Raw genomic sequence first — 23914 nt, 5'->3', positions numbered from 1 at the left:
AAGATTCATCCTACCTAACTTTAAGACCTACTATAAAGCTACAGTAATTAAGACAAAGTGGTATTGGTGAAATGATAGATACACAGATCAATGGAACAGCATCAAGTGTCTAGAAATATGCCCACACAAATATGATCAATTGATTTTTGACAAAATGCAAAGGCATTGGATGGTAAAGTACAGTCTTTTCAATAAATAGTGCTGGAACAACAGGGCATCCATGTGAAAACAAACAAACAAAAATAGACCTCAATCTCTACCTCAACTAAACTCAAATTAGATCCAAAATCAAATTAGTATCCAACACTGAACTCAAATTAGATCATAGTTCCAAATGTAAAACTTAAAACAAAATTCTTGAAACATCAGAAAAAATCTTTATGAGCTTGGACTTGGCAAAGAGTCCTTAGCACAATCCAAAAAGAAAAAAAAATCAATAAATTTAAATTCACCAAATTAAAAATGTTTTATTTGTAAGGACACAATTAAGAGAATGAAAAGACAAGCCACATGGGGAGAAAATATTTACAAACCACATATCCAAAAAAGACTAGTTAGTATCTAGAATATATAAAAAACTCTCAAAACTCACTAATAAACAAACAACCCAACAAAGCAAAAGATTTGAACAGATGCTTCACTGAAGAGGATATACAGATGGCAAATAAACATGTAAAAACATGCTCAACATACCAGTCATCAGAGCAATGCAAATTAATACCACAATGAGATACCACTACACATCTATTAGAATGGCTACAATAAAAAACCCTGGCGATACCAATTACTGCTGAGGATGTGGAGCAACTGGAACTCTTACATTGCTAGTGGGAATGCAAAATGTTTCATCACCTCTGAAAACAGCCTGCCAGTTTCTTATAAAGTTAAACAGATGATTACCAAGTGACTCAACAATTCCACCTATAGTACTTTATCCCAGAGAAGGGGTCGGCAAACTTTTGAGATGGAAAGAGCCACCAGGGATCAGCAAACTGCGGCTTGCAAGCATGTGGCTCTGAAGTAAAATTGAAAATGAAAATAAAACTATCATAGTTTCCCTTATAAAATTTTTAAAGGATACTAGTCACATAATGGTGATTATATAAAAATATATTTATGGCTCTTGAATAACTTTTAAATTGTTGTGAGGGATAGGATTGGCTCTTCCAGGGGTTGGCAAACTTTTGAGACGGGACGTACCCAAAGGGCCGCATGTGGCTCGCGAGCCGCAGTTTGCCAACCCCTGGCCTACAGGAATGAAAACTTAGGTTACATGAAAATCTGTACATGATTATTGAGGTCTATGCTCATCTCGATTTCTGCCACAATCACCTCAGGAAGGAATGGCTTTAACCCAAAAGAGCATTTATAGACCTTAGTGCAACATTCATAAGAGAGACAGGTCTGAGCTGTCTGCAAGCAGAAAGGCTTGAGGGGTTGAGGGGAGAGGAGGACACTGAGCCTGACCCAGGAGAGTGGGATTCCTGAGACAAGGGCCCCAAAAGCAGCAGGTCTGTGAGCTACTCCCTTTGCCTGTAAAATCCTCAGAAGGTGCCTGCGAAGGCTGCGCACCTAGCCTAGAAAGCAGTAGGCAGGTTCTCCTGAGGCTACACTTCCAGGGGAGAACATGGTGAGGGATGTTTTCTGGCCAGTCTGCTGCAGTTCAAAGCCAGATTTTAATCTGCTTTTAAAAAGAAATGTGACATTTCTTGTGCATTAGTGACGTGGGGCAAATTCCTGCTGGTTCCACAGATGTTGGTTGGAAATGCCAGGAATGGATGAGATGGCTCAGAGCAAGCATTTCCGATGAGAAGAGAGCTGAGGGTGGTCTCCTGGGGAACACCATGTACGGAGCTTGTGGAAGACAAAAGGACCAGTCAGAGGACAAGAAGGGAAAGTGGGAAAGCCTGATGCCACAGAAGCCATGGCAATTTCACAAAGTACGGATCACTCAGCAGTTAAATTCTGCAGAGTTAAGAAGAGGACTAAAAGGGCCCAACATTTGGCAACATGGCGGTTCACTGACGTGATGGGGCAGGAGCCACATGGCTATGGATTGAGGAGTCCATGAGGGACAAGGATGTGTGCCCCCTCACAGCCACGAATGTCAGCTCCATTGGCTAAGCAGACCACCTGAGCTGGGCCAGGGACGGATAGCCATCCTGGTCTCATCAGTGACAAGAAAGAGCACGGTGAGCTCAACTCAGGGAAGCTCTATGACTTAGACAAACCACCAGTAAGGGACATCCATCTGCCTCAGGTGGTAGTGTCATCTCCATGGAAAATCAGCTCATTGCTGAAAGACTAAGAGGAAAGTTCATGCAGAGAAACAACAAATGGCCTAAGACCCAAAGATTTAGCCAAGTTTCCCTCTCCTAGCACATTTGTTTGGTAAAGGTGATATGGAGGTGAAGGATCTGGCCCTCTTGCTGCAAATTCAACATCTGTTGAGAGGTCACAGTATGCCCATCATTTTGGCCTGCATGTTTACCTATATTATCCCATGTAATCCTGCAACAATATGTGAGACAGAACACCTATTTTACATATGAGGAAACAGAGGTTAGCTTGCCCAAGGTGTAAGTGGTGGGGTTGGAATTTGTACCTCCAGGTACTTCGATTCTCACTCCTGTGCTCTCTCCCACTAAAACATGGTGTAATTAGAAGGAATTATTCAAAAAAGACTCCCAGCTCCCTCCTTGTATTAAAAGTGAAGATCTTCTGGGACTCAGGGCTTAGAGAGAGAGAGCCCTCTTATGTCCAGTTGTCCTGCTGGCAGGAGCTGAGATGTGATGGACCAAAGACCAGGTCATGACCTCCCCTTCTCAGGGGACTCATCTAATAAAGCCTCCTGCCTGGACAGCCTGGGCTGCTTATCTCCAGAACACAGTTCTCCGTTTTCTCTGCGTGGGCCCATTGTAAGACCAGTATGGAGCTTGCTGACTGGACTGGGCGGCAGATTTCCAAGGAACAGGAAGCCTGTGCCCATGCAGAGGAGGTAGAGAATGAGTGGCATGTGGCTCTCACAGCCACCCACCCACATCAATGAGACATGGAGGTGTCCTGGGATGACAGCTTGTCATAGCATGGGAGGGCCTCCCAGAAACCATCCACTTCGGACAGGGGTGGGTGAGGTGCCAGGGAACCTCCTCCCATTCGTGATGCACTTGTCCCAGGTTCTGGAAACGGCATGGTCTCAGCCTCTGGTCATGTGACACTCTTGAGGGATTGTGCCCAGCCTTCTCTAGGGAGTTGTCCCACCCTACTCCTACCACATCAGAGGCCCAGTGGAGAATAGAAAGATCCACAGACCCAGGTGGCAGATCCTACGAGGTCAAAGCTGGAAGGATTCCACCTGATTTTGAAAAGCAACTTTTAAAATCAGACAGCCTGGATTCAGAATCCAACTCCACCACTTAGCAGTTACGTAGTTTGGGGAAGATTATTTTACTTCCCTTGGCCTTTTTTCCCTTATCCATAAAATAGGGATAATAACAATGCCTATTTCATGCTTACAGGAGATAATACACTTCAGGTGTTTAGCACAGCAGGTGGCACATAGCAAACATTCAGCAAATACTAGCTATTATTATCATTATCCCCATCATTATCATTACAAGGAGCCCTCCTTGTGCATCTCCCAGTGTCCTCCCAATTGCATCAGGACATTGGCTGAGCAATTATGGGAAACAATGGCCTTGGGAGTCAAACCAAACCCCAGAGGCAGCTGGATGGGCAGCTAGGCTGTAACTGGTTCTTCTCCAAAGAGCCATCATCTTCTCCACTCCCAACACACTCACTTGGCCCTCTTCTCCCTCCCCAGGGAAATTCAGCAGTCAACAGAGTTGACAAAACTGGAGAGTTTGACTGGTTTCCGGAGATGCCTGAGATCCAGGGACCATAGGACAACATCACCAGCAACATCTCCCCCCACCAACACACACACACACACACACACACACACACACACACACATCCCTGGAGATTCTGGACCTATTTGGGAAGTTTCATAACCCACCTTCCATAATTTTTGTAGCCTTTATAGATGTTCTGTGCCTAAGGAAGGTATTTTCCTCTTCCTATCCAGACTGCTTTTTCTCTACCTTACCTCTCTCTCCCCCAACACACATACCTCTGCAACCCTGGAAATCAGTCTATGCCCCAGAAAGCCTGAGAGAGGAGGGAAAGGGTCTAGTTTCTAAGGATAAAGGAACAGAAATGGCCTAAGCCCTAACTCTCTGCTCCAAGGCCTAGTTTTTTGTGATGACCAGCTTCCTCTGGTGGGCAAAAATATCTGGTTGTTCTCCAAAATGAGTGTTCACTCTTGCATGGGAACTGGCCAAGGACTGCATTTCCCAGTCCTCCTTCAGCTAGGTCAGGGGTCGGCAAACTTTTGAGATGGAAGAGCCAATCCTGTCCCTCACATCAGTTTAAAAATTATTTGAGAGCCATAAAACAAATGAAATCACCATTATGTGAATAATATCCTTTAAATTTTTTATAAATGAAACTATGATAGTTTTATTTTCACTTTCAATTTTACTTCAGAGCCACATGTAAGTACCCAAAGAGCCGCATGTGGCTAGTGAGCCGCAGTTTGCCGACCCCTGATTTAGGTGGTACCATGTGACATGTTGACACCCATAAAATGTGAGTGAAAATGATGTTTATCACCTGTGGGCCAGAACATTTGAGAAGTGAATGTGCTTTCTTTGTGTTTATTTTCCTCTTTCCACTGGCCTGAAGCAGATGACAAAGTCACTAGGTAGAAAGAATCGGAGTCCCTGAAAACCATGTAGAAGAAAGCCTCTCACTGACCACTCTCATTGGATGGTTAGATGAATGATAAATAAGCTTTTATAGAGTTAATCCACTGAGATTGTGGGAAATTGTGGGACCTATTACAGTTACTGTGTTATACCTACTACTAATACAGCTAGCCTGTCATCTGCCCCCTTCCCATACTGTCTTGTCCAGTTGGAGCAAGAAAAGAATTGGAAGAAGAACTTGCCCTGGCATTGATATGAGACTAATAAAAACAAACTTGGGTGTCTAAAGGCCAAGCCCACAGGAGCCAGCTTGGAGAATTTTGTGCTGGTGACAGGTTTGGTGTGAGTGTGTGTAGTAAGGGCTGGGGGTGCTGGGCACTCAACAGTATAATCATAATGGTTAAGGTGAATATATTAAATGCAGAAAAAGTAAGTGAAGAGCAAGAAGAAATATATCTTTCACATGAAGCCATTGGATGGAAACCAACGGAACCATTCATCCAACGTTCTTGGAAATAATTGAGTAAGCATTTGGGGCTTCCTTGTCAACATGTAGCTTGCTGAGTTGGCAAAGGCAGAGGCAGAGAAAGAAGAAGGAAAGAAAAACAAACAAGGAAAAAGGATATACACTGGAGTGTTCTTGCCCCATCCCTGTCTGCTTTGTGAAAGCTCAGCTACTCTTTAAGGCTCATTTCAAACCTCACCTCCTCTGTGAAAGCTTTCCCTGACCTATCTCAGTACAACTGGTGGCTTCTTCATCCAAGTTTCAAGCATGGTGCCCAAACTCAATCATAGCTTGCATCACACTGGATCATGATCAATGGTTCCAAAGGACACCATCTTGGTCTTTGTTATCTCCTGGGCCTGGCAGGAGTACTGACACAGAACAGGCACTAATATAGTTGGTGAGTGAATGAATGAATGAATGAATGAATGAATGAATGAATGAATGAACGATTAAGTGAGCAGAACCAAAAGCTAAGGAACAAAACTCAGAATCCAAACTGAGGATGCTGGGATACCTGGGTGGGCAATTTCAATTTTCTACCTAGGGTACCAGTAGAGCACCCAATGACAAATTTTTCAGGTCATGAAACTTTTATTGCTGAAGACTATTGCTCAGGGCTGCTGTGGAAAATTAATGTTGCTCTCTCCCCCACCCCACCCCACCCTCAGCCTTGAAAACACGTAACCAGCCCCCTCAGCCCTGGAACAGCAACATTAGCCAACTCCAGCCTGCTCTTCAAGTGCAATCTTTCCACCAAGTGGCCACCTCCTTGGGCTTGGCTGGGCTGATCTGCTTGAACCCTGCCTCTGGGAGTCATAGCACCAACAGACAGGCCCAAACAAGATGGGGAGAAGGAGACTGGGAAGGAAGAGGTGTCCCAGGAAAAAGGCTGGAGAAGGTCCAGGCCTTCAGCTGGAGAGGAGGTCAGGCACACTGATGGCTTGCGGAAGCAGGGTAACTGGAATCCTTTAGAAGAGCTGTTTGGAGAGCCTAGGGAGAGTGCCAGCGTTCTCTCCATGGCAGTTTTCATATCGGTGTTGTGTTTCTGGAACAACTGAGAAGTGAACGCTGGAGAATGCTGAAAAGAAACTCCCAAGTTCCAGGACAGCACTGGGAATGAGGGATAACTGTCCAACTGAGTTTCCCCACAGTCTGAGGGGCCCAAGGAAAAGCAGCATCCGTTTCTTTATGTCCTGGTTGTAGCCCTTGATGCAGCAACAGTTGTGGCTGTCTTTGTCTTGGGTTTCCCCAGTAGCTGAAATGAGGAGTCATTCCCTGAGTGTCTCAAAGGGGCCACTTCATCCGGTCCCTTGAGGCCTGAAACATTCCACAGGACTCTGGAGCGGCACAGCTTCCGTGAGTCCCTCAGAGTTCTTGGAGTGACTGATGCTGGCTGTCCTGACTCCAGGAATTTTTGGAGAATCTTTTAAAATACATCTACTTCTATTTCTTAAATATAAAAATAAAATGAAATCCGCTCCCAACAGCCTGTCACTAAACAAGAACAGGAGCCCTGTTCCCAGTTGTCAGCATGGACATCTACAGGGCAGTCACCTGTCTACACCCATGGCACCGGCAGGAGGTCTGAGAGAACAGGAAGCTTGTAACGCCATCGGGAACATCTTCCTGTTAGGGATAGTCCAGGCACTCCAACGGAAGCCGTTACTGTTCCTGGATAGTGGTGGTGTCACCTGGGCTGGTCCCTGAGTCAAAGTCCAAGGAGCAAGAATTCCTGATGTGGGGGCCTTCCAGGCTCTTCCCAGGGCCCTACCTCCTCCATCCATTGTGGACACCCCTGTAGAAACCTCCATGGTGCCCAAACTGTTGTCTCCAGGTTATTATTTCCAGCCTGGGGTTTGGGAAGAGCTGATAACTCTCCTGGTTTCTGAAGAACTTGGGAGAGCAATGATACACACACACACACACACACACACACACACACACACACACGTACGTGTATATTCCCAGAGACAACAGACAGTGGAGATGGCAGTAACGAAGGTGTCTGGTGGCCTTTAGCCCAGATGATGTTGCAAATGGCCCATTCTTTGCAGCAGTCAGTGCTATGAGGTGGAACAGGACAGCTGCTTAGGATTTCCGGAAGCGTACCTCACTCTGAGGAAGAGAATGGGGAGAATGGGGTGAGGGTATGCATTGTGGGCCCATAATGTGGATGAAAAGGTGGGGGTTCAGAGCCTAAAGTTCAGCCCACCTATCACCTGGCACTGCTCCTCAGAGAGGAGGCACAGTAAAGAGAAAAAGATGGAAGCAGGTTCTGAGAGACCCGCACACTAGATTTCTGGAGCAGCCTTTCTCTGTCCCCATCTGAGCTCTCTACTGTTCTTCCCTTGCCCAGGCGGAGAAGGGAAGGGCATAACATGCCTGCTTTACAGCTAAGACAGTAGGCCCAGGTAATGTAGGGGCTGAGCTGGGTCAGCAAAGGTAGAGGTGAACCCCCGTTTCCTGACCCCCAGGTCCCCATGGGACCAACTTTCTGCCAAAGAGGGGAGGCCTCTTACTCTCAGCGGCCTATGTGTATTCACAACTCAGCCACCACTGGGAGCAGAGAGTGATATTGGGGCCGGCACCCAGCTTAGGCCCACCCCTTTCCAAACACTTGGAGCTCTGTTCTGCAGAAGGAAGAGAAGGAAAGGAACACAGGAAACTGGGGTTGGCCCGATATTTGCTTCTTGCTTGTCCTGGTCTTCTGCACTTTGCAACCCCCCCCCCTCCCCCCAAATACGAGGGTGTGAGGGAACCTCTGCCGAGACCCTGGGGAAAGCCTGGGCCTTCTTCCAGGCACCCTGTCTTCGGCAGTCCCCACCTCCTTGGTCAGTGCCCCATGCAGGCTCTCACCTCCATCTTTCTGTATATCCAGGGAAGGAGTTCTGTCACTTTGGTGTACACACCGGGTTTGTTTCTCTGGCCACATCCCGTGCCCCAGCTTGTGACTCCTGCCAGGTACCAGCGGTTGTTCTGCTCACAGACCAGGGGCCCCCCACTGTCTCCCTACAGGGGAGAACATACACATCAGCAGGGCGGGAGCGGTGGTCCTTGAGCAGGAAACGGTAGGCACACGATTCCCACTCCAACCCCAACAGCCCAGCCTCCCCCACTTCCCCCGGGGTCCTGGAAAATAAACCCCACCTGGAAGCAGTCCCACCTGGCAAGAGTCTCTGCCTCCCCGAAGGTCCCCAGCACACATCATCCTTGGGGTAAGGTAACTGTCATAGACCAAGTAGTCATTGCACTTCCTGAAGTCAATGAGGTTGACCTGCACCTCCCGGAGGAAGGGGGATGTCTTCTCTTCAGTGAGGTGGAGGGAGGAGAGAGAGAATGGGAAGGGATTAAGACTCCGGACAGCTCTGTGGCCTTCTAGCTGCCCACCCCAGCACCCAGAACCACAGCTTCCTGGGAGTGGAGGGCACCGTTCCCGTGCCTGGCCACTCAGAACGTGTAGGCACACACACCCTTGTAGCAGACACAACTCACTACATAGAACAAAGACATACACATACATGGACAGACTCACAGCCTATCAAGCTAGCTTGCACGTTGCACAATGCTTTTCTGTATTCAAAGCACCATCCAATATACCACTTCATTTGTTTTCAGTAACTACGTGCCTTAAACAGGTAAAATTAATCCGTTTACAGGTAAAGATGTTCAAGATTACTGACGTGACCTGCCCACACAGCTAATCAGTTATGGAGCCAAGAACAGAAAAAGCTGCTCCTTGGCCAGCCAGCACTCCACCACACTGAGCAGGGAATATGACCTGAGTCTCACTGTTGGCCAGCCAGGTCATGGCGCTGTCCTGTCACATATAAACAACCTTATAGAGCTGATCTCAGACAAGGCCACTCTGTGGCCATGACGAGCTGAGACGAAACAAAACCATTTCATAACCTGGTTAAGTATAGACGAAAACAAGGTAGGTCACTGTGCAAACCGCAACAGCACTAAACACCCCCTCCTAGACAATAGGAGTGGCTGTTGCTTCTTTACCAAGCACAGCTTGAGACCCAGTCTATTCATAACTTCTAGATGAGATTCTTTAGAGACCCAATCATAGAATTATCCTGCTTCCTAAAAGCATCCAATCTAAAGAAATGATCCACTTCCTTGAATCCCCCCCAAACACCCAAGTCTTGTGCTGTGTCCTTTCTAACACCTCTTATCGAAAGCGCCATGGTTCTCCATGGTGTCCCTCAGTGCGATGAGCAACGAACCTAACTTGCTCAACCATAAGGGTTTTCCTGGTGGTCTTAGCTGGAGGACATTGTCACAATGACTGTTTTGACATACACTCAGGTATATATGCACACATTCACATCCAGGCCCATGAATCTATATACCCAAACCTTCATCTAGATAGGCCCTCGCCTATCTACCCTGACACATCACCCCCACACACTCCACACAGATACACATGTATACAGGCACACGCACACACACACAAACACAGAACCTAGCATGTCTCCCCCTCACCATCTGACTCCTTGGTTTTTCCAAAGCCTGTGATCCAGCAGGTCTCATTGAGGCTGAAGGTCTGTCCATGCATGGGGAGGCAGGCAGGATGGATGTGAGCTGCAAGAAGACCTCAAGACTTCAGTGAAGGGACAAGGTTAGAGGTTTTGGTGGAAGGACAGGCGTATTAGTATCTTAGGAGGCCCCTCCTTGTCCACAGAGTAGCTCGGAATCTTCCAAGGCCTCGGACTGACCAATCACTTTCTTTTGACCCCCTGCCTTCACAGTTCTGCTCGAGTCCCCTAAAACATTCTGATTTCAGTGGATGCCATGAGGGCTGAAGCATATGCCTTGGAGGCACCCCTGTGCCAAATGGATACTGACTGACTGTGGGTCTCTCCCCACTCAGAGTGGCTCTCCTAGGTGAGCTTCTTCCTTGTGTGACCATCAGAACAAGTAGCAGCAGCAGGCTAAGTCCCATATATTACGGCCATGGTGTCTCAGTGGAGTGGCCAGTCTGGTCTGGGGAAGGCACCTGCTGGTTGGCCAGAGCCCAAGGCTCTCCATCAGGGTGAGACCACACCTCTCCCAGCTGGAAGAGCACTTCCTTAAAGGCACAGACCACAAAGCTGCTGCTCACTTGCTCCCATGATCAAAAACAATTAGAAGGTGCTGTTGTGTACCACTTCATAAGCTCCTCTGAGGACTCGTATCCCTAGATGGACTGGGGTATCAACCACCAAAGTCCAATTTGCAATAACAAAATATTAGTTGATAGATAATATGTTTGTAGTGTTCTCAATTGTTTATTTTGTTCACTGCAACTCCCTGTACTTAGAATAGTGCCTGACACATATGAAGTGTTCAACAAACGTTAAAAGAAAGAGAGATAGGAGGGAGGGAGAATGAATGTTAAATTCTCCTATAAACTGGGCTTTAAGCACTGGTATCTAACACACTTGTCTGCTAGAGAGTAAACAAACAAAAATAAATCAAGGGGTAGCATCAATTATAAACAAAAAATGCAAAACATAATTTCTTAAAATATTGTATGCCCATTTTTGAGACATAGAGTCTTAAAAATATGTAACTGTTAGATAGTCCACTAATTTTTATGGGGTAATTAAATTTACCTGTGAGTTTTCACGAGTTTTCTTAGATAACACTATGACTTCAAAGTGCTCAGCCTGCCATACAAGTGTAAGAAAATTTGACCTGATTTCTAAAGCGAAAATCAGGGAACATGGTCTGACCATAGGACTACATAAATCTGAGCTGTGATTCTCAGACTAGAGATCTGCTTCCTGCCCGGTGGCCTATCAGAATCTGGAGAGGGACTGCCATAGTCTGAAAAGCATATGCAATATTATAATACCTTTCATGTGGTTTTTTTCATTTGGTTATTAAAATTGTTTAATTTGATTGGAAATTCCAAATAATATTAAGGGGGTAGGGGCGGTAGGAGGTGACATCCGAATGGTTGGCCAAATGGAGCCTGGGTTTTACAAGGTTAGGAAGGCCCGTGCTGGTCCTGCAGACTGACTGCCCCTTTCATGTGTGTATGAGGGGCAGGGCAAGGGCAGTGGGGCACCCCTCACCTTATAGTCCCGGGCACTACAGACAAGGCTGGAGGGAGCAGGGCGAGGACAGAGGTCTTGCTCGCTGGTGGACATGGCTCTGGGACAGCCCTGCCCCACTGAGCTCTGCCAAGGTTTCCTCCTCCTCATAGCACCTTGATGAGCTAACTACTGACTCACTGACACTGCCTCCATAACTAATGTGCCGGGAAAGACCAGCTCATAGGCCCAGAGCACAAGAAAGGCTGGACTAACCAGAGAGCCTTCCAAGGCCAGAAACTCCAGATCACCTTAGCTATCCTTTCCCAGGGAAGCCTCCCTCACCTGCCAAGACTGATTACATGCCCCCGTCTGTGCCACCGTGGCTTCCCCAGCTCCCCTCAACATCACGTCATTGTCCTCTACTGGCTGTCTTTATGTGTGTCACCTATTGTGTTCTATTTGCAATTGCAACTACAGAGCCCACTAAAAAGTGGACACTCAGTATTTGATAAGTGAACAAATGAGTGAATGAATTAATGAATGAAGGCTTCTTTGGTCTCCTGATAACCTCAGTAGCATTTCCATCATGCAGCTGCATTTGGTCCTCACCTCCAACCTCATGGCAATTGGTTGTTTGAACGTGTACTCATCTTGTGTCCGCAACTGCAGTGTTAACAACCTGCTAGCTGAGAGCCAAGTGAGACGAGCATTGTTTGGGAGTTAGAATGACCTGGATCCAGTCCTGGAGCTGCCACTTATTACCCCATGGCCTCTGATAATTATCTCTCGCTAAAACTCATATGTAAACTGAAGCTAATAATAGTACTTGCTCCACAGGATTGGTTGTGAAGAGTAAATGAAATCATAGATGTAATATGCCTACCCCAGTGTCTGGCCCTTGTTAAGTGCTCAGTGAATACCACTGAAACAATTTAATCTATTTATATTGATGACATTGTATCCAAGCCCTGGCTCTGTCACCAATTTGCAATGTAAGATGTGTCAATTAGGGCAAACTTACTTCCAACCTCTGGGTCTCAGTTTCCCCAGTTGTAAAATAGAGATATTCCATTAAGTGATCTCTGAGTCTGACTTGCACCATGCTGAAGCTCTGGTACCCCGACAGATGCTGCCAAGTGCACGGGCTGGGTTCCAAGGGCTGTTAGGATGAGCCAGGGTGGGGTGGACAGGCATTGATTCACTCACCAGACAGGGTCAGGGGCTTGGAGAGCCGCATGAGGGCGATGTCGTAGTCGTCCTCGTCGTCAGTATAGTTGCCATTGATGATGATCTGGGAGATGGAGGCTGCCTCAGGCAGCTGGTGCAGGTTGTTGGTGCCTGCATATACCTTCCAGCCTTCCAAGATTTTCTCCTGGGTCCTGCAAGAGCCCCAGGAGCGCATGGTCCACTTATCCGCCTGGCAGAGCCCACTGGCAGCATCTGCTCCACACAAGGAGCTGCCTCCCTAGCACCAGCTTGGGGGCAGGAGGATGGATGAAATGACCTCCAGAGGGAGCCCTCTATTTTAGCACAGGGGTCCAAATTAATCCCCTATCTCCAAAAAGCCATTCTTAACTGGCCACTCTGCATGTTACATTAGAAAGGGGAAGGTGGTGAATAGGACTTCTGTAAACAGTCACCCCATTGTCTCCTCTGCACACCATCAAGGATCAAATAAGGTAAGCGGGACATATCTCAATAGTATTATCCTCAGCAGTAACGGTGCTTTAGGCCCGAATCCTTTCTTGCTACAGCTCAAAGGGACAAGCCTGGCTGGTGACTGTCAGAAGCTGGCTGTATCACAACCCCTCCCCACAAATCCTCACCCCTCAAGTCTTGGGACAGTGGTCCTGATTACGCGGGCTCCTCTCCTGTAAGTAACAGGAAGCAGCAACAAACCCAAATCCTCTTTATATTTAGCCTGTTCTTCAGAGGTAGGCTCACAAGCCTTTCTTCCTGCCTCCCTTACTCTCCTTAGGGGTCATAAAACAAGGGCATTTTTTTTCATTCTGGGCCTAGCTCAGAACAAATAACCCCAACTCACACTCCCAGGACCAAACACCAACTGCAAATCATGGCCCTGGCCACACAAATGCCGCCTGTCCCGCACCAAGCCCTCCTCCATGGAGAGAGAAGTCAACCTGTGATCAGCCCTTCTGGTGATCCTGGGCCCCAGTAGCATCACATCACTGGCCCCCTCAGCCACTTACACAAAGAAGCAGTGGGCAGCAGTGAGCACCCACTGGGCGTCGATCAGCGTGCCCCCACAAATGTGGGTGGTGCCGTAGTGCAGACTGACTTGCCAAGGCCACTTGTTCTCTGGGGCCAGTGCCCCTCCCACGATCCGCCCCGTCATGGCCCTCAGTCCACAGTCTGGAGGGAAGCAGAAGAGATGATGTGTGAACTCTGCTTCTCTCAGAGCCCTGCCATGCTCCCTTGGCTCAGGGAAGACTGGGGCAGCCTGGTCCTGAGGGAACACAACCACCCATGGATGCCACTTTGCTCACTTAATCTGATCTGCAATAGTTGTTTCCTGCCAAAGCAGAGTTCCCACATGGTGGCTAGCTTTCTGGGATCATCCCATGGGAAGTTTGATCCAGGTAGGTTTCTCTTTCTTCCCACTTTCATTCTTTCATTAATTTGATAAATGCTTACTAAGTGCCCAGTGCTCTGGGCATTGTGCCAGGCATTAGGGTTACAATGGTTAATCTCAGAACTGCCCTCAGGAACTCAAGTAGATCAAGTCTACCATGACTTGAATTGATAGGCACTGTGATGAGGATCTCTATCATCTCCAGACAAAGGAGAAATAAACTTCCCATGTTGCACAGGTGCCCTTGTGCCCACATGGTTCCCCAATAGGTCATTTAGTGCTGTTGGAGATGCTTCATTTCAGGGAACATTTCCAATAATGTTCTGAGGTGAGTCATTGCCCAAAATCATGAAGAAAGAGGGCAGCCCTTGGAGTTTGTTCAGACGTGTGTTCTTTTCTCTTTGAAGGGGGAGAGAGTGAGGAACCAGAGGTAGTCTGAAGGGGTGGGCACTCTGTCCATAGCACCATGTGACTGGCCTATATAGAGGAGCATTCCCACCTGGTCATTACTGAGAGCACAGCACTGTGGACCAATTAACAGCTTGGGCTTTGGGGTCAGACTCATGGTCAAATACCAGCTCCTCACCTACCAGAAGTCTGACCTTAAGCAAAATGAGCATTTCAATCTCATTTCAATAAGTGCACAATAATGGCACTTGCCTTGTGAGAATTAAATGCAATCATATTTGTAAAGAGATAGGCACAGTGGCTTGCACATAAAATGTGCTCAGTAAAGGTTGACCCTACGTCTAGATCTCAATCTAATTCTTTGTCTATTGGTATAGGAGCTTTAAGCCGGTCCAAACCTGCTCTCCCAGTATCTGCCCCCTGCCCAGAAGCCAGAAGATTTGAATGGGTTCCTTGGTATGAGTAAGGTTGCTGGGCTGAAAGGTCAGGAGAAAGGAAAATGCTATCCTGGAACTGCCCCAGTGCCGTACCGGGATCCTCGCCTTGAAGCAGGTCTGCTGCCTAAGCCCTTCTTCCTGGTGGACCCCCCAGAGCCAGCCATCTCTCCCAGAGAAGTCCCAGCCCTCTGCCCCATGACTCCCACCCCACACAGGCCACAATCCAGGAGGAAGAGCATCTTCTTACGGGAGCACTGGAGAGAGACATACCGCTGGGAAGGGCATTCAGACCTGAAGGAAGAAAGACAGAAGGTAGAAAAAGGGTACGTTAGGCACCTCCTCTAGGAAGCCTTCTCTGATTGAATCTTGCTCCGTTCCTGTCCCATTTCTTTTGCTCAAGAAAATGGAGATTCTGGCCTTCTCTCCTCTGTTGGGTACAGATCATTCCAGTGTTTTCTCCAGGAGTAGGGATGGCTTAGTGCAAACCACCCACACACTTCTTCCCACTCCCCACTTTCTAGTGGAAGATGTGGTCAGATCCACATGCTTTGAAATCATGACTCCATTGTGCGAGCATCTTTCCACAATTAAACAGGTGGTTTAATGCTCCTCTGTCAGAGTACCACGGTGCTCGCCAGCAACATTGTATGCAAACCGCTTAGCACAAAGCTGGCATCCAGAATGCAGCTAATTCACTTCCCTTCCCTCCCCATCCCTTCTCTCAGAGCCCTGTTTTTTCTCTCCTCTCCCAAAATAAATACTGATGGAGCACTCCCCCCAACCTCTCCTTCAGTGGGGTCATGACAAGGGTGGGCTGCAATACAAAGTGACAGGTGACAAGAAAGCCCAGGAGGAGGCGGATGCCTCCTGCTCCTGACCATGGGCACCTGACACTCCCCTGCTGCTGCTCCTCCTCTTCACCCCAAGCCCACTCCCTACAGCAATGTTCACTCCAAACACCTGGCTGACTGGTGGCCCCAAAGTTTATTAACTGTCTCTGGCAACCAGGTAAACTCTTGAGGACAGCGCTGACCGTGAGGTGCTTTCTGCACCAAACCTCAACAAGAAGTTAGGAGGCAGGTGGCGAATAAGTTCTGTTTCTGAGCTGCTCCTCACATTCATGATGGACTCCTAGAGGCTGGGTCCCAGAAAAACCAAGAGGGTGCAGGGGGTCTCTGCTCACAGACAGCGAGCCCGGCCATACCTGTAGAGGCTTTCCTGGACAGAGGAGTTGTATTCAGAAATTGAGAAACTGCTGGTAAAATCCCTATGGGCCACCTCGGTTGTCCGATAAGCACTGCAAGGGAAGAAAGAGGAAAAATGAACCCCCTTGACATAGAGTCCACCCCTAGTCCTCCAGCTGGCATCAGAGTCCTGGCTAACCCCACTGACAGAGGCCAGAGGCTGTCAAGGCCCAATATGTCCTGACGTCACCCACATATCCCCCCACTGCTCCCCACTAGCCCTGTGTGTTAGCCCAGTAGTTCTCAAAGAGTGATCCTCACTCAGACGAGCAACATTAGCACCATCTGAGAATTTATTAGAAATGGAAATTTTAGGGCCCTACCTCAGACCTACTGAATAAGGAACTCTGGTTCTGTGCTTTAACAGGCTCTCTAGGTGATTCTGATGCATGATCGAGTTTGAGAAACACTGATCTAGCCCTTTTCTATCCAAACTGTGATCCATGGACCAGCAGGAATAGCATCACCCTGGACCTGCTGAGCCACACTCTGCATCTTAAAGATCCTTATTAACATGAGGTTTGCATATAGTAAAATTTGTGAATCCTTTACTCACTTACTGGATCTCAGACTACAATGTACCTAAGAATCACCTTGGGTGTTTGCTAAGCAGGTTCTAAGTTCTAATCCCAGAGATTCTGATTTGTGGTGCATTTTAACAAGTACCCCAGGTCACTGTGATGTATATGATCCATGGACCACTATTCCTACTATCCGTGTTGCTCTTGTGTGCATTCTAGAGCATGGTACACTCTTGCATGAGAGTGTGCCCTTGTGCATACTGTTCCTCTACCTCGGGGCTCCTCCAGTCTCTGCTGTCCTCCAAGCACAGCCAGACACCCTCTTCATTGTGTGCCTATAAAACTCTGCACATATCTTACCATTACTCACACATTGTGCTATAATTATTGTTTTAAGCCTCTCTTGCCCACAGCATGCTAGGGGATCCAACAGCAGGGATCTTGTCTTGCTCCTTTGTGTCTGGATGCCACAAATTAAAAGCTCACTGAATGTTCTTTGAATAAATGACACGATCTACTGAAACCCAAGGGAGGCTCAGATTTGCATAAGGTCATACAACTTAATGATAAAAGATATTCATGGTCTTCCGACTGTAGCACCCAGATCCCCCTTTCACAGATGGAAACTCTGAGACTGACGTGGGGATGGAGAACTGGTTCTAAGACCTAGCCCCCAAGCCTGGTTTTCTAGGTGCTTCTACAGAAAGCACACAGTGAGATCTTAAACCCTTATTCCCACAACCTCACACACGTTGGTGAACCACAAAACTACTTGGCTTGAAAACTCAGACCAAGAGAGAGGATGGAGATGACCGTGTGGTCAGCACATCAGGACTCTTTCAAGCCAGAAGGTCACTGTCCACCCTATCTCTCCTCCACCCACCAGGATTGACTTCTTTGTTTAAAATCTTTAGAGCCAAAAATTCTTATGACTTTACCTGTACACCGGCCCATCCACTCTCATCTGATGAGCTCTAGCCCAAGCCACAGCTATTATAGCTCAAAGTCCACTGACGGTTCCCAAAAGTGAGAAGACGACAAGACCTGCCCAAATGCCTACTTTATCTCACAGGGCTACCTTGACCATTAAATGTGATAATGGGCATGGGGGTGCTTGGATTCAAAGAACCATACAGGAGGGTGATCTTATGCAGATCTACAAAGAATTACTTTGGCCTCATGGAAATAGCTTGCCTGAGACTCATAAGACCCCAGGGCCACTGTCCCTTTGAATAAGTCAAGGGTGTCATGAACTAGTGACTTCAACCCTGGTCCCCAAGATTCTCTTTAATATAAGGTTCCTACAATAAGCCTGAGACACACTTGCAAACAGCCCCAGAGAGGCCTGAAACCAGGACCCTGGGAGAAGGTTTACCTCTCAAAACCCAGCTGCTGGCAGGTCTTCACTGAGTAGGAGTTGTTCCAGCTGTTGCTGCAGACAGGAATCCACTGATGGGAGGATCCAGAATAGACTTTAAGAAGAGACTTGTCCCAGTCAAACCTCACTACAGGGCAATACAAGGGAAGAGCAGGTCTTCAGCACCCAGGAGACTCCAAGTTCTTGGGGAATCAGCTGAGTAAGGCTCTGAGAGGCTCCTGTCCTGGGGCTGAGGCCTGGGAAACTCCCAGAAGCTTGGCCCAGGTGGTGATGATCATAGCCAGTTCTCAGAAGCACAAGACACTGAGTAAGAGCAGAGCCAAGGCAAGGGGCTAGGGTAGGGCTGAAAGTTCTCCATCTGACAGGATCCAGGGGGCAGGGAGCCATTGCTAGGAGAAGGGGTAGGCACTGCCAGAAGCCATCACCCCTAGAGGGCAGTGACATGCTCAAATGAGAGTGTGACAAGGGGAATAAAGTCTATGATCTGACTGAGTGCTCACTGGACAGGTTTAGTCACAGATGGATACAGTCATGGGCAAGGACACACGTAAACACACAGGTACGATGGATGGGACATGCACCCACATCAGGGCTGTACATAGAAAACACATGTGAAAGCCACTGAGGACCAGAGCTCAATGACATCTTTGTGCTCACCTAGGCCAGCCTTTTACAAACTAACCTTCATGAAACCATAAAGATGAAAGTCAGAGGTCACCTGCTGGACAAAGGGGAGGGGCACAATGACGGGGCTCTGGACCCCACACCTGCCTCCAGCCAGAGAAGCTTTGCTTTGCTCAATCTGATAGCTGGGAGTTGTCAGGTTTTATTCGAGAACCACTAATTTTGTGCAACCCACTCATTTTACAAATTAGGAAACTGTAGCTCAGAGAAGGTAAGTGAATTGCCCCAGTCACATAGCACTCAAAGCCAGGTTTCAAACACAAGCCTTCTGTGACTAGAATACAGTTCCTTTGATTCCCTGACCATTGCCTCGCATTTGAGTTTGGAGTCGCCGGAGGACACGCATGCGCACACGCACACCTTGCCCAGGCTGCTTACCACAGCCCAGCTCATCGCTCTTCAGCTTGCAGTCCACCACTCCATCACAGCGCACAGAATGCACGGGGCAGCTCTCTACCGGCTCCTTGTACTTGATCCCTGTGTGGCCCCGCCAGAAGTAGACTGGAAAAAATGAAGCAGACAGCTGGGTCACTGCCAGCCCCAGAGAAACAAGACACTGGACAGCCCGATGCCCTGGGGGTTCTGAGACACCGACCTGGAATCCCTCTTGGACTCTGGGGCTCTCGTCCCCCATCTGTATGGAGAGAAAGGCTGCTCAGGAATGCTCCAGAATGCTCCAGAAAGCTCCTGCAAGCAGGGCAGCACCAGGCAGACTAGAGCAGCCACCCAGAGAAACAGAAGAAGAGAGAGAGAAGGAGGGAGGTGTGGAGGTGGGCACTACTATGGGAGGTTCCCTGCGCTACATACTGGCCAGAGTGGTGGCCAAAAAAACCACTTCCTCCAGTATTCCAGAGCCCCCTTCTCAGAACCCTTCTGGCCTCCCTTTGTCTCTGTGCTCTGCAAGCATCACAGCAGAGAAATTTCTAAATCCGCAGTCGCACACATGCAGCCACTATCTGTCCAGTTTTCTCAAAGGTGGTCCTTCCAACCTCAGGACCTCCTGGATTTTCTTCCTCCTCCTCCACTCCCCTAAACAAGGGATATCTCCTATGCTGTTATCGCCCCATTACTTGTCTTTATGCCTTTAAATGTCTTCCCACTCAACAAGCAACTCTAGATGGCTGATTCCCAAATGTACAAGCTTTACAAACCATCTGTGAAAATCAGCCTCATGACTCCCTCTTTCTCTAATACCTATTTCTTTCCAAACTAGGAACTGTCATCCCTTCTGCTTGGAGACACTTCCCCTTGAATGCCAAAGAAAGCTGTGTTCTGACTCTTCCCTCTGCCTCTCGTCTCCCAGCGACTCCTGGTCCTAGCCCCACCATGCTCTCAGTCACCCAAGGCAAAGGTCACCATTGTGCGACTGCTCCTTCCAGGTCCAGACACCAATTCCCCCATATCTCCTGGACTTGCCCCTCTTCTCCGTGCCCTGGTCTTCCCCACTCCCACAAGCTGTGCACGGAACCTTTCTGGAGAGAGCTCTGGTTGGGGAGAGCTGGCACTGGGAGGTCTAGAGGTCAGAGCACTTCAGGAAATGTTGTGAACCACACTGAGAGCTCTAACTGGTCAGGGAGCCTGCCCTCAGATGCCCTCTTACTCCTCCACAATTTATTTTCTACTGTTCTCACTACTGTTGTAGTGTGCTCTCCTGAGACAGTGCCTTATGTGGGGAAGGGAGGGCGCGCAGGGCAGTGAGTTCTGGAGGAGGTTCACATGGGTACCATGTGACAGGCACCATACCGAGGCCTTTACATGCATGTGACAGTGACGCCTCCACCTTGTCAGGCAGGTGGGGAAATCGAGGCTCGGGAAGTCCATTAACTCGCTGAGGTCACACAGCTGGTAAGTGGCAGGACTGGGATGCTTCCTCAGGTCTGTCTGGTACTAAAGCTGTATTCTTAACCAGCACACGACCTCCCCGGAACAGCCCTCTTCCTCAAACAGCCCTGCAGCCAGGAGCTTCTATATCACCCACTCCGCTCTTTACCACATGCTGCCTCTTTCATAGAATGCTTACCCCTCATCCAGGCATTTATAGCTCCCTACAACATGGCCATGCCATCGCCAAGCAAACAGACAGCCTTCAGTTCCCCAAATGTATGTTCTCGTCTCTGGTTAGCTGGTCCCTTCCCTCTCTCCGTGCCGACCTTGCCCATCTTCCCCGTGCTTCCTGCAGCTGCTCATCCCACTCAGATGCCCTGTCCTGGATTCGCTCCCACTTTCGAGGTCCTTATCTGGCCCCACGGCCTTCATGAGCTGGCCTCTGCTTCCCCAAGCCACACAGCTGTCACCTCTTCCTGACAGTCACAGTCAAATGCATTCGGCCTGCATTCTTACCAACTATGTCCCCAGGAGACTGTAATCCTCCTAAGGATAGGGCAGTATGATGTGTGTTTCCCCTTTTGCTCCCTCCTAAGGTCTCCCATTGTGCTGGGTTCATTGTGGACACGCTGGCAGAGAGCCCGGGCACATGTCCCGAGCGTCTTTTCCAAAGAGGGGAGAAATCGTGGGTGCCTGAACTGCTGAACACTTTATTCCGTTGATGGAAAATGCCTGAAAGACTTTTCCTAATGAGGGTTTTTATGTTTGTTTTTTTAATAACTAGCATTTTTAGAGTGGAATTTTGTGCCAGGCATTGTGCCATTATCTCACTTATTCCTCAAAACCCAGGGAAGTCTTTATGAGACTTTACTGGGCACATAGTAAGGATGAATGAATAAACAAATGAATTTAATCCCATGTGAAGATGCAGAAACTGAGCTCTGAGTGGTGCCTAAACTGCCCAGGTAAGCTGCACAGCAAGAAACACAGATGGGACCCAAGCCCAGGTTCCTCTGACTTTCCACACTCTTAACCCAGTCTTTCCAAAGGGTCTGGGGGCACCATGGTCCAAAACCATTTGCAGGAGTGGCCCTCTGTGGGCACAGTAGCTGGGTAAGTGTATGTTCTCCACTCTTGTCTCCTTGGTGCGTGTCCATCCCCAGACACTGCTCCACCTAGCAGTGACCAGGGCCAGCCCTGCTCCTTCCGTTAAACTCACAGAGAATGATGAGCGACACCACCAGGACAATGAGGAGGAGGACACACCCAATGAGCGGCAGCCTCTTCTGGCCCTCCTGCCAGGTGAACTTGGGCAAGCTGACACCTAGGAGCAGGGCAATAGCAAGGAAAGGTGAGGCTGTGGGAGAGGAATCCAGCCTAGTAGAGCCTAACCGGGAGCCCGTGCCCTCAAAACCTGCACTCTGACCCAGACTGTGCAGCCGCCAAAGTGACACCTGCTTTGCTGGCTGGTTTCCTAGCCCTTCCCCCATTTGTCCCAATGTTCCACTGTCTGGGTTTTGCATGTAATGGTTCCTTCCTGCCCTTACCTCCCCAGATCCCCCACTGCCACCTCTGCCCATTCCCCCTCCTCCCACACAACATTACCCAGGGGGTAGAGGAGGAGTGGAGAGTGCCAACGCCAAGATTTCCTCCCCACCCATGCACTACTTCCCTGTTCCTCTTGCCTTCCCTGCAGCATCTCCCTTACCTGCGCTCTCACTGGTGGCCCTTGTGGCTGGTGCTGATGTGGCAGGAGATGCCCGCACAGGTACAGCCCCCACTGGTGCCGCTCTAACAAGGTACACTCTCGTTGGAGAGGATGTTGTGGAGGCCGACCTGGCAGATGATGACCTGGAAGGTGATGCCCGGGCTGGGGCTGTCCGGGCTGGAGACGTCCTTGCTGGGGAGGCATTCTGAAAGCAGAGGGAAGGCATCCCTTAGGCTGTTCTGCCAACCCACCCAGCTGTCAGCCCTGCTAAGCTAAGAAAGACACACTCTAGGACCTAGCAAGCGGCTAGGGGGTGAGCAGAGCCGCCGGACAGGGAAGCATCTGAGAAGACAAGAGTGTCCAAAGATGGAATGAAGTTCAAAGAGGCTGCTGTCTCCAGCTCCCCACAGTCTCGCCCCATCACAGCCACTGCAGAGGTGGGCAGAGAGCAATGGGCCATTTGCCTGGATCTTGGAAGCATCTGCTTTGGCCACACATGTCTGGAGACCCTCAAAGAAGAGGCTGCTGGACTGGCCCTTCACTCTGAGGGTTGCTCAAGGAGATGTGGTCCCCTGGAGGAGAAGTAACCAGCCTTTTCACCCTCTTCACTTCCACTTCCCTACATCCTACCCTTTTCTTTTGTGTATGTGTGTTAGGTTATAAAATATTGGTTTTACTATGAACTGTTGTTAAAAAGTATGAAAAGCATTGCTTAAGAAAAGACCTGACCTGGGTTGGCCAAGTGGCTCAGTTGGTTCAGAGTTGGCTTAAGAGCATGAGCTCTGAGCAACAGGGCCGCCAGTTCGATTCCCACATGGGCCAGGGACGCTGTGCCCAAGCTGAGCTGCTGCTGAGCTGCCAACAGGTGGCAGGATGGCTCAGCTGATGTAATGACAAGATTGCCTGTTCGATGGTGGGCTACATCCACCTGCAACTAAGACTGAACTTATCACCATGAGCTGAGCTGCTGCCTGGATGGCTCAGTGGATAGAGCGTGTGCTCTTAACAACAAAGCTGCTGGTTCGACTCCCGCATGGGATGGTGGCTATGCCCACCCACAACTAAGATTGAACACAGCACTTTGAGCTTAGAGGCCATGAGCTGCCTAAGGGCAGCCAGATGGCGACTGGCACCCTCCACAACTAAGATTGAAGAACAACAACTTGGCTGGTCCCCCTTCCCAATTCCCCAACACTGTTCCCCTTCTCTAATTCCCCAATTAAAAATCTTAAAAAAATAACAAAAGACCTGACCTGCCTTATACCTCACTATTCTCAGTAACTCCAGAATTCACACACACACATGTGCACCAGTACATCAAGGAAAATGGAAAGACAGGGTGTAGGAAGAGAAAGAAGGTATAGGCTGAGATATGATTCCACCACCCTTGGACGAGATCCTTAATCTTACTCAGCCATGGGATTTATTAATTTATATTTGGTACTTTAATGTATACTTATAGATGTCTTGACATGCTGTAAATGGTTTATGGGTATTTCCTTGTTTAATCCTCAGAACCCTGTGATGTAGGAACTCTTATTATCCCCATTTTGCATAGGGGAAGACAGAGACACAGAGACTCAGCATATTGATCAAGCTAGTTGAGCCAAGATGTAAGCCCAGAAAGACAGACTCTGGAGGCCATGCTCTAACCACTGGGCTTTGCTGCCTCTCAGGGGAGGGATGAATGAGATAATTCAGCAGCTGGCCATAGTAGGCAATCAGTGAATGCCAGTCCTATTGCCTCTTGGAGAGCCTGAGCCTTTGGGTGCTCTAAATCTGGTAGAGAAAGCCAGTGGGCAGTTGGGACT

At 48.7% G+C, this 23914-nt stretch overlaps 1 protein-coding gene across 1 annotated transcript; it reads right to left on the bottom strand.

The window, feature by feature from the left end:
- Nucleotides 1-5970: 5970 nt before the first annotated feature.
- Nucleotides 5971-22329, bottom strand: TMPRSS13 (transmembrane serine protease 13). The gene is made up of 12 exons (XM_019647398.1): nt 22104-22329; nt 21615-21719; nt 18950-19072; nt 17885-18014; nt 15949-16041; nt 14992-15035; nt 13517-13679; nt 12513-12685; nt 9769-9867; nt 8441-8583; nt 8134-8286; nt 5971-7392 (listed from the first exon to the last, which is right to left on the bottom strand). The coding sequence occupies exons 1-12, from the start codon at nt 22327-22329 to the stop codon at nt 7366-7368; spliced, it is 1479 nt and encodes a 492-aa protein (XP_019502943.1). The 3' UTR covers nt 5971-7365.
- Nucleotides 22330-23914: the final 1585 nt, after the last annotated feature.

Source organism: Hipposideros armiger, unplaced genomic scaffold (assembly GCF_001890085.2).
Source record: "Hipposideros armiger isolate ML-2016 unplaced genomic scaffold, ASM189008v1 scaffold_111, whole genome shotgun sequence".
In the NCBI taxonomy this organism is placed as follows: domain Eukaryota; kingdom Metazoa; phylum Chordata; class Mammalia; order Chiroptera; family Hipposideridae; genus Hipposideros; species Hipposideros armiger.
The sequence above is the reverse complement of the archived record's forward strand: the minus strand, read 5'-3'. Positions and strand labels throughout refer to the sequence as shown.

What these genes read in the sequence shown, in the direction of transcription:
- TMPRSS13 (XM_019647398.1), bottom strand. Translation starts at nt 22,329, where the DNA reads ATGCCTTCCCTCTGCTTTCAGAATGCCTCCCCAGCAAGGACGTCTCCA. An exon ending in CAGCAGCTGGGTTTTGAGAG is followed by an intron (nt 16,042 to 17,884) that starts GTAAACCTTCTC and finishes CTTCCCTTGCAG; the next exon opens with TGCTTATCGGACAACCGAGG. An exon ending in GAGGCAGAGACTCTTGCCAG is followed by an intron (nt 8,287 to 8,440) that starts GTGGGACTGCTT and finishes TCTCCCCTGTAG; the next exon opens with GGAGACAGTGGGGGGCCCCT.